This window comes from Eschrichtius robustus, chromosome 13, assembly GCF_028021215.1.
Source record: "Eschrichtius robustus isolate mEscRob2 chromosome 13, mEscRob2.pri, whole genome shotgun sequence".
Classification (NCBI taxonomy): domain Eukaryota; kingdom Metazoa; phylum Chordata; class Mammalia; order Artiodactyla; family Eschrichtiidae; genus Eschrichtius; species Eschrichtius robustus.
In genome coordinates, this window is record NC_090836.1 from 32327468 (window position 1) to 32345528 (window position 18061).

The 18061-nt window shown below is 34.7% G+C and overlaps 1 protein-coding gene across 4 annotated transcripts in view; it reads right to left on the reverse strand.

Annotated features, from left to right (window-relative positions):
• Positions 1 to 11085: 11085 nt before the first annotated feature.
• The window catches only part of ABCD2 (ATP binding cassette subfamily D member 2), an 87293-nt gene continuing 80317 nt past the window's right edge, over positions 11086 to 18061 (reverse strand). For all 4 annotated transcript variants that reach the window (XM_068561064.1, XM_068561063.1, XM_068561062.1 and 1 more), the window contains one exon: positions 11086 to 11305. In XM_068561064.1, coding sequence (XP_068417165.1) covers positions 11086 to 11305 — 220 coding nt within the window. The remainder of the gene's footprint in view (positions 11306 to 18061) is intronic.

Here is an 18061-nt window from a genome sequence, read left to right on the forward strand (position 1 = left end):
GTGTAATCTGCTGTTTTTGGATGGAATGTCCTGTAAATATCAATTAAATCTATCTGGTCTATTGTGTCATTTAAAGCTTCTGTTTCCTTATTTATTTTCATTTTGGATGATCTGTCCTTTGGTGTAAGTGAGGTGTTAAGGTCCCCCACTATTTTTGTGTTACTGTCGATTTCCTCTTTTATAGCTGTTAGCAGTTTCCTTATGTATTGAGGTGCTCCTATGTTGGGTGTATACATATTTATAACTGTTATATCTTCTTCTTGGATTGATCCCTTGATCATTATGTAGTGTCCTTCCTTGTCTCTTGTAACATTCTTTATTTTAAAGTCTATTTTATCTGATATGAGTATAGCTACTCCAGCTTTCTTTTGATTTCCATTTGCATGGAATATCTTTTTCCATTCCCTCACTTTCAGTCTGTATGTGTCCCTAGGTCTGAAGTGGGTCTCTTGTACACAGCATATATATGGGTCTTATTTTTGTATCCATTCAGCAAGCCTGTGTCTTTTGGTTGGAGCATTTAATCCATTCACGTTGAAGGTAATTATTGATTTGTATGTTCCTATGACCATTTTTTTAATTGTTTTGGGTTTGTTTTTGGAGATCCTTTTCTTCTCTTGTGTTTCCCACTTAGAGAAGTTCCTTTAGCATTTGTTGTAGAGCTGGTTTGGTGGTGCTGAATTCTCTTAGCTTTTGCTTGTCTGTAAAGCTTTTGATTTCTCTATCAAATCTAAATGAGATCCTTGCCGGGTAGAGTAATCTTGGTTGTAGGTTCTTCCCTTTCATCTCTTTAAGTATATCATGCCACTCCCTTCTGGCTTGTAGAATTTCTGCTGAGAATTCAGGTGTTAACCTTATGGGAGTTCCCTTGTATGTTATTTGTCATTTTTCCCTTGCTGCTTTCAATAATTTTTCTTTGTTTTTAATTTTTGCCACTTTGATTACTATGTGTCTCGGCATGTTTCTCCTTGGGTTTATCCTGTATGGGACTCTCTGTGCTTCCTGGACTTGGGTGGCTATTTCCTTTCCCATGTTAGGGAAGTTTTCGACTATAATCTCTTCAAATATTTTCTCTGGTCCTTTCTCTCTCTCTTCTCCTTCTGGGACCCCTATAATGCTAATGTCGTTGTGTTAAATGTTGTCCCAGAGGTCTCTTAGGCTGTCTTCATTTCTGTTCATTCTTTTTACTTTAGTCTGTTCCGCAGTAGTGAATTCCATGATTCTGTCTTCCACGTCACTTATCCGTTCTTCTGCCTCAGTTATTCTGCTATTGATTCCTTCTAGTGTAGTTTTCATTTCAGTTATTGTATTGGTCATCTCTGTTTGTTTGTTCTTTAATTCTTCTAGGTCTTTGTTAATCATTTCTTGCATCTTCTCAATCTTTGCCTCCATTCTTATTCCGAGATCCTGCATCATCTTCACTATCATTATTCTGAATTCTTTTTCTGGAAGGTTGCCTATCTCCACTTCATTTAGTTGTTTTTCTGGGTTTTTTTCTTGTTCCTTCATCTGGTATATAGCCCTCTGCCTTTTCATCTTGTCTATCTTTCTGTAAATGTGGTTTTTGTTCCACAGGCTGCAGGATTGTAGTTTTTCTTGCTTCTGCTGTCTGCCCTCTGGTGGTTGAGGCTATCTAAGAGGCTTGATGGGAGGCTCTGGTGGTGGGTAGAGCTGACTGTTGCTGTGGAGGTCAGAGCTCCGTAAAACTTTAATCCACTTGACTGTTGATGGGTGGGGCTGGGCTCCCTCCTTGTTGATTGTTTTGCCTGAGGCAACCCAGCACTGGAGCCTACCTGGGCTCTTTGGTGAGGCTAATGGCAGACTCTGGGAGGGCTCACGCCAAGGAATACTTCCCAGAACCTCTGCTGCCAGTGTCCTTGTCCCCACGGTGAAACAGAGCCAGCCCCCGTCTCTGCAGGAGACCCTCCAACACTAGCAGGTAGGTCTGGTTCAGTCTCCCCCAGGGTCACTGCTTCTTCCCCCAGGTCCCAATGCACACACTATTCCATGTGCACCCTGCAAGAGTGGGGTCTCTGTTTCCCCCAGTCCTGTCGAAGTCCTGCAATCAATTCCCACTAGCCTTCAAAGTATGATTCTCTATGAATTCCTCTCCCCGTTGCCTGACCCCCAGGTTGGGAAGCCTGACGTGGGGCTCAGAACCTTCACTCCAGTGGGTGGACTTCTGTGGTATAAGTTTTCGCCAGTCTATGAGTCACCCACCCAGGAGTTATGGGATTTGATTTTACTCTGATTGCACCCCTCCTACCATCTCACTGTAGCTTCTCCTCTGTCCTTGGACGTGGGGTATCCTCCTTGGTGAGGTCCAGTGTCTTCCTGTTGATGATTGTCCAGCAGCCAGTTGTGATTCTGGTGCTCTCGCAAGTGGGAGTGAGAGCACGTCCTTCTACTCTGCCATCTTGGTTAATCTCTATCTCTATTTTAAAAATGAGAAACCCAAGGGATGGAGAGATTAAGTAACATGGTCATCAGGGAGGTGGCAGAGGCAGGATTCAACAAAACAGTCTTTCTCCAAAGTCTGTTTTCCTAATGTCACTGCTCAGGTTCAGCTGCTCGCCACTTGAAAACCAATACTCAAGAGATGAAAGGGAAAAGGAAAAAGCTACTTTTTTTCAGGAAGCCAGAAACCTGGGGAGAATGTGCACTCATGTCCAAAAACCACCTCCAAATATTCTGCTCAGCCATGAAAGTTTTTAAAGGGAGAATCATCTGGGGAGGGGGTCAGAGCCATTGTTACGTTCCACTGTGTGCAGATTTTCTTCTGATTGGTTGGTGGTGAGGTAACCAGGGCAGTGTTCCAGGACCCTTGTGCTCAGTCTGAAGTTATCATCCTCCACCTGGTTGGGGGCCTTTTCTCCTTCAGAAGAATTCAAAGGTATTCTGTTATATATATTCCTTGAGGAGAAACCAGGACCCTGCCCCATGGCTGCACTACTGTTTCTTGACTGCTCCTCTTTGTTTCTGCATTCCCTCCCTTCTCTGATAAGCAGCTGTTTGAATCTGCCCTTTGGAACTCAGGGAAGGTCAGGGAGGCTGAACGAACCTTATTTCCTACAAAAAAGAAACAGGGGACACGGAAAGATTTTATACCTGGGAGGACCCCACAGGGTCCTGCTGCATTTCACAAATCACTGCCCAACATAGCCTACACCTGAGGCTTGTTGTGAGGCGAGAAGAAGTGCTGCATTCTAGTAGACTCTGTTATGGGTTGGAATTGAATCGCTTTAGCCTTTGAATTCACCCTTTTGTTCTTACCATCAGGAGTCTAGTGGTCGTTAGGTTGAAGTTGTTCAGTTGTTATTGAATTTTATGTAAACATTAAAGAAAGCAAAAGTCTATTCATGTCTCTAATTTGGAGAAAGACCTCTTTATGGTCATTGGGATTGATAATAATGAGGGTATAGGATCTACGAATTCCTAGGCCTATTCTAGCTGACTTGAGGGGTGTTGACACCTACCCAGAGAAGTAGAAAGAAGAAGGATATACACTTGTGGGATCTCAGAAAGAAAGAAAACATGGAGCTAGGTGATCCAATTAGACAGTTAATGTGATATCTAATTTCTACTGAATCAGCAAATTATGTGGAACTTTTATAATCAGCATCCTGTTGGGAAGACTGAGACCAGTGTATTACTTCTTAACTTATTCTAGAGAAAAGGAAAGAAGGTGGATGAAACAAATAGTATGAAATCCCACGATGTTCAAGTTTTTTCAGCAGAAAAGAAAAAAAATACACATTATAGTTTTACCTAGAAGTATGGGTTTAGTTTATGCGGATATGAAGGAGAGAATGCACTTCTTTTTATATCTCTTCCTCAGTGATTTCACTCATTCTCATTAATTCATTTTCATTCTTTCATTCATTCATTTTTGTTCTTTTGCACTATTTTTATTCATTTGTTTACTCATCCATTTATGCACCTATTGAACAAATACTTTTTAAATGTCCTCCAACTGCCATGTATTGTTCTAGGTGCTATAGATATTGTCATAAATAATACAAGCAAATTCCTGGTCCAGAGTTCACAGTCTATGGAGGGCATAGGTAGTAGACAGAGAGAAACAACTAAGAAATTAATGAATAAGATAAATGGAGAAATGAGTTTCATAAATAAAACTGATGTGATAGAGAGAAACTTGTTGAGGGGTTATTTTAGATTATGTGACAAATGAATAAAATTGAATAAAAGGTAGCATGTGATAAATGTGATGACAGGATTTTAAATAAAGTGCTCTGTAAGCATTAAAAAAGAAAGAGTTTTGTTTAACTGGAAATAATTTAAGACATCCTTAAAGCTAGATAGAGTTTTGATAGATGAAGTTGGTGGAAAAAAGACATTCCTGATTTGAGAAAGAAAATGAATAAAGGAGGAAATAAAAGGGAACACCTGCCATGTACAGCCAAAGGAATGAGGTGCAGAAGGATGGATGAGGGGTAAGGGGAGACAGCTTTTGGAAGCAAAGGAAACAGACTGCAGTCCTAAACATCATGAAACAAGTTTTAATTAAAAAATTCTTCAGGCAAAGGACTTGAATAGACATTTCTCCAAAGAGGATATACAAATGACAAAGAAGCATGTGAAAAAATGCTCAACATTACTAATAATCAGAGAGATGCAAATCAAAACCACAATGACACATAACCTCACATCTGTTGGAATGACTATCATCAAAAAGACAAGTGATAACCAACAAGTGCTGGTTAGGATGTGGAGAAAGAGAATCCCTGTGCATTGTTGGAGGGAATGTAAATGGGTACAGCCATCATGGAAAATAGAATGGAGGTTTCTCAAAAATTAAAAACAGAACTACCATATGAACCAACAATCCCATACCTGGATATGTATTCAAAATAACTGAAAGCAAGGTCTTGAGATATTTGCACACCCATGTTCATAGCAGCACTATACACAATATCCAAGAGGAATAAGCAACCTATTCTTTCAACAGATGAAAAGATAAACGAAAGGTGGTAATACATACAATGGAATATTATTCAGCCTTCAAAAGGAAGGAAATCTTTTCACAAGCCACAATATGGATTAAACTTGAGGACGTTATGCTAAATGAAATGAGCCAGTTTAAAAAAGACAAATTCTGTATGATTCTACTTAGATGATGTATCTAACATTGGCAAATTCATGAAAGTAGAATAATGGTTACCAGGGGCTGGGGGGAGGGGGAAAGAGGAGTTATTGATAAAATTTCAGATTTATAAGATAAAAAATACTAGAAATCTGTTTCACAACAATGTGAATGTAGTTAACTCTACTGAAAAATACACTTGAAAATGGTTAAGATGGTAAACTTTAAACTTTATGTTTTTTTATCACAATAAAAATAATTCTTCAGTTACTTTAGCTCTCAAAATCGTTATGCTGCTTTTGTATTAAACTATTAAACTTCTAAGGTGTGTGTGTGTGTGTTAAGTTGCAGGAAAATATATGTATCTGTTTGGATCTACATTAACCTCATTTATCTAAACCCCACTTACATGGATCTTGGAAACTTTTCCCATATTGAGCAACAAGCTGTCCTAAACAAGGGGACTTTGATTATTGTTTCAACAGTTTTTATTACTCTTGAATTATCAATATCTGTGTTGCAAAAGTTCCCATTACATTAGTTTCCCAACAAAATGTCATCTGATTATAGGACTTCTTTTGCCTCACCCTGTGTGAGTTCTGACACATTTCTAGTGTAAATTTGTCTAACTTTATACATCTGCATAATGTCTAGACCCAATACTTTTTAAGTATTAAGTTTAATATATTCAATATGTAAAAATTAAATAATATATTTGATATATAAGGTTGTCTCCTCTTTTATACAGATCAAACTGTAATTAAATGATAGATCCAAGTGAATATCATTTAGTGTTTAATACTTTATTGCCTCATTGATGCCTTACCTATTTTATAGGCATTAAATTACATAAAAATACATAAGGTGAATACTTAATCATCATATCACCTACATTAGAACACAAGTACAGAAATAAAGCATATAATTTTAAATATGTTTAACTCTGGAACCCTTGTCTATTTACTTTTATAATTATTGGGGATTTTTTGGTTGTTTTTGTTTTGCTTTGTGTTTTGCTTTTTAGAACTTTTCTGCTGTAGTTATCTTCATTTTGTGTTAACACGAGAGAGATGCTTTTCGTTGTACAAAACTGGCTCACTTTACATGATCTGAACTTGAGAAGCTCATATTTCTCAGGTTTCAAGACAACATGCTAAATGTATGGGAGCACCTACTGGTGAAGGATGATATAGTCCTACAGACTGTTTTTATTGGACCTTGTAAATTAGACCAAGTTGGAGGGCATGAGGCTTATGAAGCCCTTAAGTGTATAATCAAGGGAATTCTGCTGCCAAAAAATGTTTATTGCTTAAATATTGCAAGAGAGTGGTCTTAGGCAAGAAATACAAGAACTGAGAAGACACTATAAAACAAATATACCATTTAGATGGGACCACAATATCTAACAGGCATAAAATTGTTTAGTACTGAGGTACTAAAAGGTTTCATGAGGGCTGAGATAAGGTTTGTCTCCTTCACTTCTGAATCCCTAGCATGGTAACTGGTACCTTGAATGTGTCAATAAATATTTACTGAATTAATAAATGTTAACCGATTTGGAATTTCTTCCTCAAAATATCTGAAAATTTGCCTTCTGTTCTCCTTCTCCCATAGGACCATATCCATCGTTTATAATAAAAACAAGGAAAAATATAATTTGTGTGATAAATTTCTTTTTTAGATGAAAAAAAAAATGCTTCTTTTTGGTTAACCAGAAACCCTGAGCCAGTTAAAAAATATACTACAACTTTAGAGTTAAAAACTGCAATAATGAAAAATGACCTAAACTAATTAAAAGGAAGGTGATGGGGAGTTGCAAAGGCTTTGTAATCGAATATTTCTAGGTTCAAATTTCAGCTCCATAGCTTAGTAGCTGCATTAGGTTGGATGAATTGCTTAACTTCTCTGTTCTCACTTTCCTTTTTTATTAGAGTTTTGTGAAGATTTAATGAGTCAATGTATATGCAATGCTTTGTGCCTACTTGGTAAATAATAAATAGCAGCTATTGAATTTTTCTCTGAATGAAGGTACTCATTTTCCTAATTTTCAGTGGACCGTAAGCTTCTTGGGAGAGGGACCATATTTTATTCATTCCTAGAACATAGCACAGTGTCTGGCATAAGTTGGTACTTAATAAATAAATGTGTTGAATTAATAAAGAAAATAAATATTTAAACAACTATTTGGTGACTACTGTGCACAGTACTTGACAAAATTGTGCATGATACAACTTGTAACTGAGTTGTATGTAGACACCCAACAGAATCATTTAAAATATAGAAAGAGGATATTTTCTATCACTGGAATAATCTGTAATTCCTTTGATTAATCAAGTTTTTTTCATGATGATTTAGGAACTCACAAGTAATGCTGAGCTCAAATAACTGCATACTGGATGGAGACTATATTATAATGTATTCACACCATAACCACATTGTAGCTTAGTCACATAGTGATTTTTACCATTAAGGACATTTTTCTCATTTGCTTTCATTAATACAACTACTACTCAACCCCTGCTTAAAAGTATAGATAATTGGTTTTGAAAATTTCACAATAAAAACTGTAAAGCCGTTTTGTACTTGGTAATCAGGAAAGGCACCAGCAATGAAGAAGGGATGCTTTTAATAAAAATATTTTATACATCCACCTGAAAGTTCTCATGTGGCAAACATTACAACTCTTAATCATACCTAAATGTAAATCATCAGACCTGTAAATACTCTGGGTTATGTGAAAGTACTTTACACTTCTAAATGAAAATAATTTTGCCCATAAAGTAGTTATATCAAAGACATCTCTTTTAATCGATAGTTTAATAACCATTACCATTTTATGCGTATCTCAGAAGTGTGTAACATTCTCTGGATTGGTGTTCCAATGTGTAACAAATTTTTCTAGGCTTATGGAATCCAAAAACTATTCCAAACTGGTTTTAATAAGCTAAAACTATTGCCATATATGAAATTATATTTGGAATCAAAGTCTCAAAAAAAACTAACATGTTCATTTATACCTTTACTGGAAGAACAAAATTTGACACAAAAACTAAATTACTATCAAGGGAAAACCATTCCCATTGGAAACAAATGTAAACTCGGGTTGAATTTCAAGATATATCACTCTCTTTGAGATTAATGGAGAAAGATTTTTACACATTATCTTGTCGACAAGAATGCACACTATTTAGACTCATGCTTGGCATTATATGCTGTAGAAATGTAACGCAACATTTTCATAGAATGCAACTTATTTTCCAAGTTTATAAGTTAACAAAAAAAAGCACATTTAAAAATCGAGCTCTATAAACTTACAGCTTTTTTGACCAAAACAAAACAAACGGAAGTCAAAATAATTGGGGCAAATAGATAACATGGTAAAACTTGTTTGAAAATTGAAATATTCTTTCTTTTTCCTTTCCTCATCTATATTCAAAGATGGCTACTTCATTTCTCAATCTTGTTCACATTTTTCACAAAATATAACTATAAAAATAGTAAAATATGGTATACTCATTGGACCATTTTATAAACAGTTAAATGAAACATAAATACAAATTCAAATTAAAGATTTTTTCCCCCTGCAAGTTAGAGGATATTGGTCATGGAAGAAAATTCAGAAAAAAAAAAAAACAAAAAAAAAACAGGCACAAATAAACACATGCAAAACATGTTTCTCTTAGAACTTTAACATTTAAACTGCAGTGTGTATAGCTTTTAATACAGAATTTTAAACATCCTTGAATCCTGTACATTATAAATAATGAGTTCTTTACTTCAGCCAGTTGGTAGGATATATTAAATAAGGGCTAATTAAAACTCTAATATTTGTTTTGGCATTCTTTTCAAAGTTTCAAAACACAATATATTGGTTCCTAAATGCTTTATTTTTCAAATTAAGAAAATTAAGGCATAAAAATTATGTACATATTTCAAATGAAGACTTTTCATTTTCTTCTTATAACTTTAAAAATTAACTTAAGCTACTTGCCCCAGAATTTTCCCTACAGCCATATAAACTGAATAACTGCTAATATAGAACTTAGATTAATGAATAATTTTTATCAAGTTTAAGTTTTGGTTCCATGAATTTTTTTTTTAAACCTTTGATGTCTGCCTCACTTTTCTAATAGGAAGTAGTAGTAACTGACAAATGAATAAATGAACAGCTAATGATACTAACAGAAAAACTTAGATGTACTGGTTTTGATTTTATATTACATTCCTTCACATAAGGTGGTTACATTTATTGATAATTAAAAAATGTCTTAGCATGGAAGAATTGAAAATATGAAAATGTCATGATTCTATTACATGTTCTATTACAGGCATCATGAATGACATCCAGGTACTCTACCAGCTGAAAAAGTCTGAGAATCACTGACTTAGCATCTATTATGGCTGTGTCTAAATATGCAAATAAAATCCTAAACCACTAATAACAGCATTCCCATTTTCCCTGGCCTATCAACATGGTGGCATAGGCAGTAGGAGATTAAAATGGTAGTCCTGGCTTTCATACTTCCAACTCCAAGGCAATTGAATATATAAGATTTATTTCATATGACTATTCCATATAGATTCTTTCTCATTATGTTCAATAAATATTAAATTGATTTATAACGCAATTCCTCTTCTGAATGCTGGTTGTAGGGGTACATTATTATTGCGTATAAGTGCATAGCTGCTGAAAGATTTGCTAACTTTCCTGCCCTATTTTAAACCACAGATCAACAACCTTTCCATTTTGTACTTAAATTTCCATACCTTGTAAACAATAATCAAATAACAATAACACTAACATTACTAAATTTATTCTCTTTTCAACATCTCATCTAACTTTTATTGCTATTATAGCCCAGTTGAATTTCAAGGATAATAATGAAAATAGCACTGAACCAGGGAAACAGGGGAAATTCATTTGACCCCTGGATCTGCCCCTAAATAAACTGCATGATTCGGGCAAATCTGAGTGTCAATTTTCTCAAAAGCAAACTAGGAAAAAAAATATTTGCCTCAAAAGTTTGCCACAGGATTAAAATTAATTGATGTAAGTGAGGATTGTAAATTATAAAGTACTATTCCAATGTATGTTATTACTACTATCATTTTGAAAATCCCTCTATTCTATTATAGCACTGCTATTTTCAAAATGTGGTGGACTCCTCCTTTGGGGACAAAAACAAGCTAAGTATTTCTGGACAGAATTTGCAATAAATAATCCTTCCAAGTAAAGTAACAGGCTGAGACAAACATTGTTTGGATACTCCTTTTCTGTATTGGCAATTCTCTTTTTAAAATGAAAGTTTATTAACAAATATGTAAGAGTCTCATTAAAATGAATTTATGTGCCCACGAGATGCTCAAAATCTAAAATTAAAAATAGGATATTTTTATACATATAAAAGAAGTATAGCCATGCTTTTTTCTTTCAACCCCTGCCATTAAAAGAATTTCTTTCGTATTGAAATTATCTATCAAACTGTTAGCGGTTTTGTACACAGGTTTTAGTTGACCACTAGCAATAAAGGAACATGAATTCTAGCTGTTAAATCTAAAAACCATAAATGGACAGAAATGTTACTCAAACTTCTAATTTTCTGCACCTTGTTTCAACCCAAACACTGCTCTTAAGTTGTCCATTCTCAAGATATGTCCCATGTTTGTTAAGAATTTCAGACACAACACATACACATTAGCAAATCTAGTATTCATCATGAATTTACCTAGAAAATCCTGTTTTACATGTGAATTAGGCTTTCACTAGGAATTAGTATAAGCCATAATGACTAATCTTACATAATGCATTTGTTTATTTTCTTCTGAAAAGTCAGATCTTATACTTCCTTGATGCTAAAATCTTATAAAACATTTCTTGCTGTCTTTTTTTCCTCTCTGCTTAGCTTAACACAATGCATGCCCTATAACAGTGTCTCTGAGCCTTTAACTAAAAATTAACTTTTAAAACATGTCAAAATAAGTTAGGATGTCTCATCTTCATTTTTTATTGTTTTCAGCACCGAGTCTTCTCCCAAAATTTTACATAGTTCATTGAGTCTCTGCTGCATTTTGGGAATTCCAGCTAGCTGAGATTCTAGCTTTTGTTTTTCTTCACTTAGTGTTAAACGAATAGCAGTGTCCAATTGTTCAAAGCGCCAACCTCCTTCACCATCAAACTGTAATAAATGAGTGTGGTATTTCCTGCATAATCAAAATGAAATAATATTATTAGCAATAATTACAAAAAGCCATTTTAGTTATAGATTTATCATTCTAATTGATATCCAAAGGCAAATTTTAAGTAAGGTGCCTATTTTACATTTGATTTTCAAGAATCCCTCAAAAGGTAAAGTTTTGTGATTTTTTTTTTACTCCAGAAGTCATTAGTCTAGCCTCTAGGAAATTCTATTGCTTGTATTAAATTTGTTTTATATTCTGAGTATACGTGAATTGCAAAGGAAGACATACTGTTGCATCTATTTATATTCATAGTCCAGTATGAATAAATATCAAAGCATACTTAGAATGGGAATAAGGAAAGGAAGCAGAGGGAAGAAAGTAAAAATTTAAAAGGCTATTAAAAATATAACTATGAAAAATAAAGGAAATACAATACCAATTCATTAGTACACTATCCTTTGGGAATGAGTTAGTCAAGTAAAAATTTCTCAAAAATTAAAGTTTTAAAACATTAAAAAAAAAAAATGAACTGATAGAAATCTTCAGCTATCAATACTCCCATGCTTTCAAATAACTTAATCTCTTTTCTCATGGCTCAAGTTCATAATTAGGAACTTCAGAGAGGCATGGAGATGACTTTATTGATGAGACAGAAGGCAATTCACCTTCTCCTAAATGAAGGCTAAGGACACCAGTCTCTGGGAATTGTAGGGTGTGTGTAAAGAGGGTAATCTGGCAGAGCTGTCCTTGCATGGCTGAGCCACTGCATTTTGTCACTATGCTGAAGAGGCACATGTTCTTATGTGTCCTCAGTTTTTGTCTTTCTCTTACAGTTTTTCTCACTTCCTGCTCTTTTTTAAGCTGTCATCAGTCATTATTTACTATGATCAGTGGGGGAATATCAAGTAGCTTTTACCTCCATTTTTAAACTGAGATATGATTCATATACCATAAATTCATCCTTTTAAAATGTAAAATTCAATGATTTTTGGTATATTTACAAGCTCATGCAACCATCAGCACTATCCAATTGCAGAATATTTTCTTCACCCCAAAAAGAAACCTCATACACATTAGCAGTCCCTCTCAACTTCTCCTTCTGCTCAGCCCCTGCCAACCACCAATCTCCTTTATGTCTCCATGGATTTTTCTGTTCTGGACATTTCATATATATGGACTCATACAAAATGTGGCTTTTTGTGACTGACTTCTTCCACCCAACAAAATGACTTCAAAGTTCATCTAGTTGTAGTGTTAGTACTTAATTCATTTTTATGGCTGAATAATATTCCATTGTATTACACATTTTATCCATTCACCAATTTATAGAAATTTGGGTTTCATCCCATTTTGTCTGGATGGTTTTAACATGCTGTAAGATGGGGAAACTAAACTAAGTTAAACTATGTCTAAAAGAGTAAATATCACTCTCAAGCTGAAGGCTGAAGTTCATGTGTTTGATAACATATGACAGAGATTAATCTTTTCCATATGCTTTTGAGTAACTATCTTTAGGGTTTTAAGTTTTCCAAAAATTTGACCTCACAATGGGTGGGACCTGACAAAAATTAAGTTGAAAACAATGTATGCCTACATCAAGGGAAAAAATTTAAATGTGACAAAAGTGCTATTAAAATATGAGAGCTAAAACAAAAGTAATGGAAAAACAAAAGAAGGATGGTGATACAAGAAAGAGAAGAAATAGTAAAAAAAAATCATTTTGTTTATTTCATTCTCAACTTCTCTTGGCCTTTCCTAACCTTGGATCTACAACCAGGAGCAATTTTCAAACACAGTAGTTCAGATCTGGAGCAACTTCCATCTTCAATTTATATTGGAGGTTTGGCTCATCACTCTGGTCCTACAACATTATTTGGTTTTTACATGGGGGAAGAAACTGTATAGGTGTTTCATGACCTGATATTCAAAGGTGTGTGCTATATTATGGGCTAAAATAATATTTCAGAGTTTATCTTAGTCAGAGGAATTTAAAAGAAACCACTCTTTTAACAGAGGCTCTTTGGAAATAATCTGCAGACATTCTACACAAATAAGATAAAGCACTGGATAGTGATAATTATAAAATTGTAATTCTATGCAAGAATCACATAATTTAATAAGCTTCTATAATTTTTGACCTCTTCAGATACTGGTATTGATTTTCATCTTTACAATCAACAATTACCCATTTGCTGTTATGGAGGAAAATATAATACATATTTTTCCTCTTCTGAAATCTTTTCAGGGAAAATAAGAATTTCATGTAGGAAGAAAGGATAATCAGAAATAATAGATTTCTACAACCTAAAATAACTAAACCAGTTCATAAAGCAGAACTAATGCACTTTTCAGTTTATGGGGAAATATACTATGGGTAGCTGCAATTAAAAACATGTTTTTCTTGTTAGAAAGTATAAAATTAGATTTTATTATTTGTTTAAAAAATTGTCCACTACCCACCTATTTGAATGGCCAAAATCCAGAATACTGACAACACCAAATGTAAAGCTGTGGACCAATAGGAACTCTCTTTCATTGCTGGTTGTAATGAAAAATGGTAGAGCTACTTTGGAAGACAGTTTTGCAGTTTCTTACAAAACTAATCATACATTTAACAGTACGATCCAGTAACTGAACGCCTTGATATTTACCCAAAGGACTTGAGAGAACTCATGTACACACAAAAACCTGCATATGAATGTTTATAACAGCTTTATTCATAATTGCTAAAACTTGGAGGCAACCAAATGTCCTTCAGTAGGTGAATGGATAAACAAACTGTGTACATCAAAACAGTGGAATATTATTCAGCACTAAAAAGAAATGAGCTAGCAAGCTGTGAAAAGACATGGAAGAAAATTAAATGACTATCATCACCAAGTTAAAGAAACCAATTTGAAAAGGCCACATACTGCATGGTTTCAGGTATATGACATTCTGGAAAAGGAAAAACTGTGGAAACATTAAAGATGAGTGGTTTCTAGGTGTTGGGGAGGGAGGGATAAATAAGCAGAGCACAGAGGATTTTTAGAGCAGTGAAAATATTCTATATAATACTATAATGATAGATACATGTAATTATAAATTTGTCCAAACCCATAGACTGCACAACACTAAGTGTACCCTAATGTAAATTATGGACTTTGGATGATAATGATGTGTCAGTATAGGTTCATCAATTGTAACAATTATACCACTCTGGTGGGGGATGTTGATAATGGGGGAGGCTATGCATGTGTGGGCAGAGAGTATAGGCATATTTCTGTTCCTTTCAATTTTTCTGTGAACCTAAAACTAAAAAAAAGTCTTAAAAACAACAATAACAACAACAAAAACCTCTTTGTTCTTAAATTAAGAAAAAAAATGGCTGAATATGCTTCCAATGTCTCTTTAGGCTACTTGAATAGGAACTAAATGACAGGAAGGCATAATAAACCCATTGATAGAAGTCAGAAAAACACCAGGACTAAGAGCCAGAAAGGACTCAAGAGTTCTTCTGGCCTGGTTCCACAGGCATATGTCATAACTGTCTTAAACCAGTTCCTGTTGGTTTTATCCAAGGGGAAATCAGAGCAATCACACTCATTGACATGGATTCTACCTCATCCTGGACTAGATCCAGACTGCCTCTGGGGAGACTGGCAAATCAGGGTCCTAACACTCCAGATGCTAATTAATTCTTTAACAACAGAGAGACAAACTACAAAATTCCATAGAAAGGGTCACTTCATGAAATTCTCTATTTTCAGGTAAATTATCTGAGGAAAGAAAAATATGAAAAATCTGAATGTTTAAATAAAGTGTGAAATAGATTATTATCTTCTCTATAGAAGTAGAATTCAGTCAAAGAAGTTTGAACAATTAAAGCCTGATCTGCACGGAATGCTCAGCTTACTCACAATTTTAAAGTAAACATTTCTATAAGGTAAAGGGTCTGGAAAGGCTTCAAAGACCCAAAGGCTTTAACTCAAATAAAGCTTGCTACTTAGTCTAGGTATGAAGTTGTGTATATAATGACAGCTTTGGCATAAATGTGATCAGCCACATGCCAAAAAATGCTCCAGTCAGAGAGAGAGGAAGAATCCTTCCTGTCCCTTGGGAAATAGGAGGCCAAAGCATATAGAGTCCATTATATAGTTACTAACATGTCAAAGGAAAAGATTTTGATTTATGAAATAGAAATGCGAATGTAGAGAGTAGAATGTAGTGTGAATGAAAAAGTGTTTTTATGATTTATGCATGAGATACATTTTGAGTTCCTTATAATACGTAGAGCAATATAGTAGAGTATAGGGAGTATGATCATAGTAAATTATTTTTCTCATTTTTCTAGCTCTCAGTTTCTTCATCTGTATAAGGGGAAAAATTAGACTACCTGTACTCTATAGCGTTGTTATTAGGCTTAAATAAAATGAGCCTGGAATAGAATAGGTGCTGAATCTGCATTAGCAACTATTATTATGATGATGAATCAATAAAAGAGTAGGGGAATGATAAAAATGGTATTGTAATTTTTTAAAAAGGGAAAACCCCATTAGGCTTTTTTTTTTTTCTTCTGCCCATTTTTGGATTGGGTTGTTTGTTTTTTTAATATTGAGCTGCATGAGCTGTTTATATATTTTGGAGATTAATCCTTTGTCCATTGATTCGTTTGCAAATTTCTTCTCCCATTCTGAGGGTTGTATTTTCGTCTTGTTTGTAGTTTCCTTTGGTTTGCAAAAGCTTTTAAGTTTCATTAGGTCCCATTTGTTAATTTTTGTTTTTATTTCCATTACTCTAGGAGGTGGATCAAAAAAGATCTTGCTGTGATTTATGTCAAAGAGCGCTCTTCCTATGTTTTCCTCTAAGAGTTTTACAGTGTCTGGTCTTACATTTAGGTCTCGACTCCATTTAGAGTTTATTTTTGTGTATGGTGTTAGGGAGTGTTCTAATTTCATTCTTTTCCATGTAGCTGTCCAGTTTTCCCAGCACCACTTATTGAAGAGACAGTCTTTTCTCCATTGTATATCCTTGCCTCCTTTGTCATAGATTAGTTGACCATAGGTGCGTGGGTTTATCTCTGGGCTTTCTATCCTGTTCCGTTGATCTGTATTTCTGTTTTTCTGCCAGTACCATATTGTCTTGATTACTGTAGCTTTGTAGTATAGTCTGAAGTCAGGGAGTCTGATTCCTCCAGCTCCGTTTTTCCTCTCAAGACCGTTTTGGCTATTTGGGGTCTTTTGTGTCTCCACACAAATTTTAAGATTTTTTTGTTCTAGTTCAGTGCTTGTGATTGGTCGGTTCATATTTTCTATTTCTTCCTGGTTCAGTCTTGGAAGCTTATACCTTTCTAAGAATTTGTCTGTTTCTTCCAGGTCGTCCATTTTATTGGCATAGAGTTGCTTGTAGTAGTCTCTTGGGATGCTTTGTATTTCTGCAGTGTCAGTTGTAACTTCTCCTGTTTCATTTCTAATTTTATTGATTTGAGTCCTCTCCCTCTTTTTCTTGATGAGTCTGGCTAATGGTTTATCTATTTTGTTTATCTTCTCAAGGCACCAGATTTTAGTTTTATTGATTTTTGCTATTGTCTTTGTTTCTATTTCATTTATTTCTGCTCTGATCTTTATGATGTCTTTCCTTCTACTAACTTTTGGTTTTGTTTGTTCTTCTTTCTCTAGTTCCTTTAGGTGTAAGGTTAGGTTGTTTATTTGAGATGTTTGTTGTTTCTTGAGGTAGGATTGTATTGCTGTAAACTTCCCTCTTAGAACTGCTTTTGCTGCATCCCATAGGTTTTGGATTGTCGTGTTTTCATTGTCATTTGTCTCTAGGTATTTTTTGATTTCCTCTTTGATTTCTTCAGTGATCTCTTGGTTATTTAGTATCGTATTGTTTAGCCTCCATGTGTTTGCGTTTTTTATGGTTTTTTTCATGTAATTCATTTCTAATCTCATAGCGTTGTGGTCAGAAAAGATGCTAGATATGATTTCAATTTTCTTAAATTTACTGAGGCTTGATTTGTGACCCAAGATGTGATCTATCCTGGAGAATGTTTGTGCGCACTTGAGAAGAAACTGTAATCAGCTGTTTTGGGATGGAATGTCCTATAAATATCAATTAAATCTATCTGGTCTTTTGTGTCATTTAAAGCTTGTATTCCCTTATTTTCTGTTTCGATGATCTGTCCATTGGTGTGAGGTGTTAAAGTCCCCCACTATTTTTGTGTTACTGTCGATTTCCTCTTTTACAGCTGTTAGCAGTTGCCTTATGTATTGAGGTGCTCCTATGTTGGGTGCATATACGTTTATAATTGTTTTATCTTCTTCTTGGATTGATCCCTTGATCATTATGTAGTGTCCTTCCTTGTCTCTTGTAACATTCTTTATTTTAAAGTCTATTTTATCTGATATGAGTATTGCTACTCCAGATTTCTTTTGATTTCCATTTGTATGGAATATCTTTTTCCATCCCCTCTCTTTCAGTCTGTACATGTCCCTAGGTCTGAAGTGGGTCTCTTGTAGATAGCATATATGTGGGTCTTTTTTTTGTATCCATTCAGTGAGCCTGTGGCTTTTGGTTGGAGCACTTAATCCATTCATGTTTAAGGTAATTATTGATATGTAAATTCCTATTACCATTTTCTTAATTGTTTTGGGTTGTTTTTGTAGGTCCTTTTCTTCTCTTGTGTTTCCCACTTAGAGAAGTTCCTTTAGCATTTGTTGTAGAGTTGGTTTGGTGGTGTTGAATTCTCTTAGCTTTTGCTCGTCTGAAAAGCTTTTGATTTCTCCATCGAATCTGAAT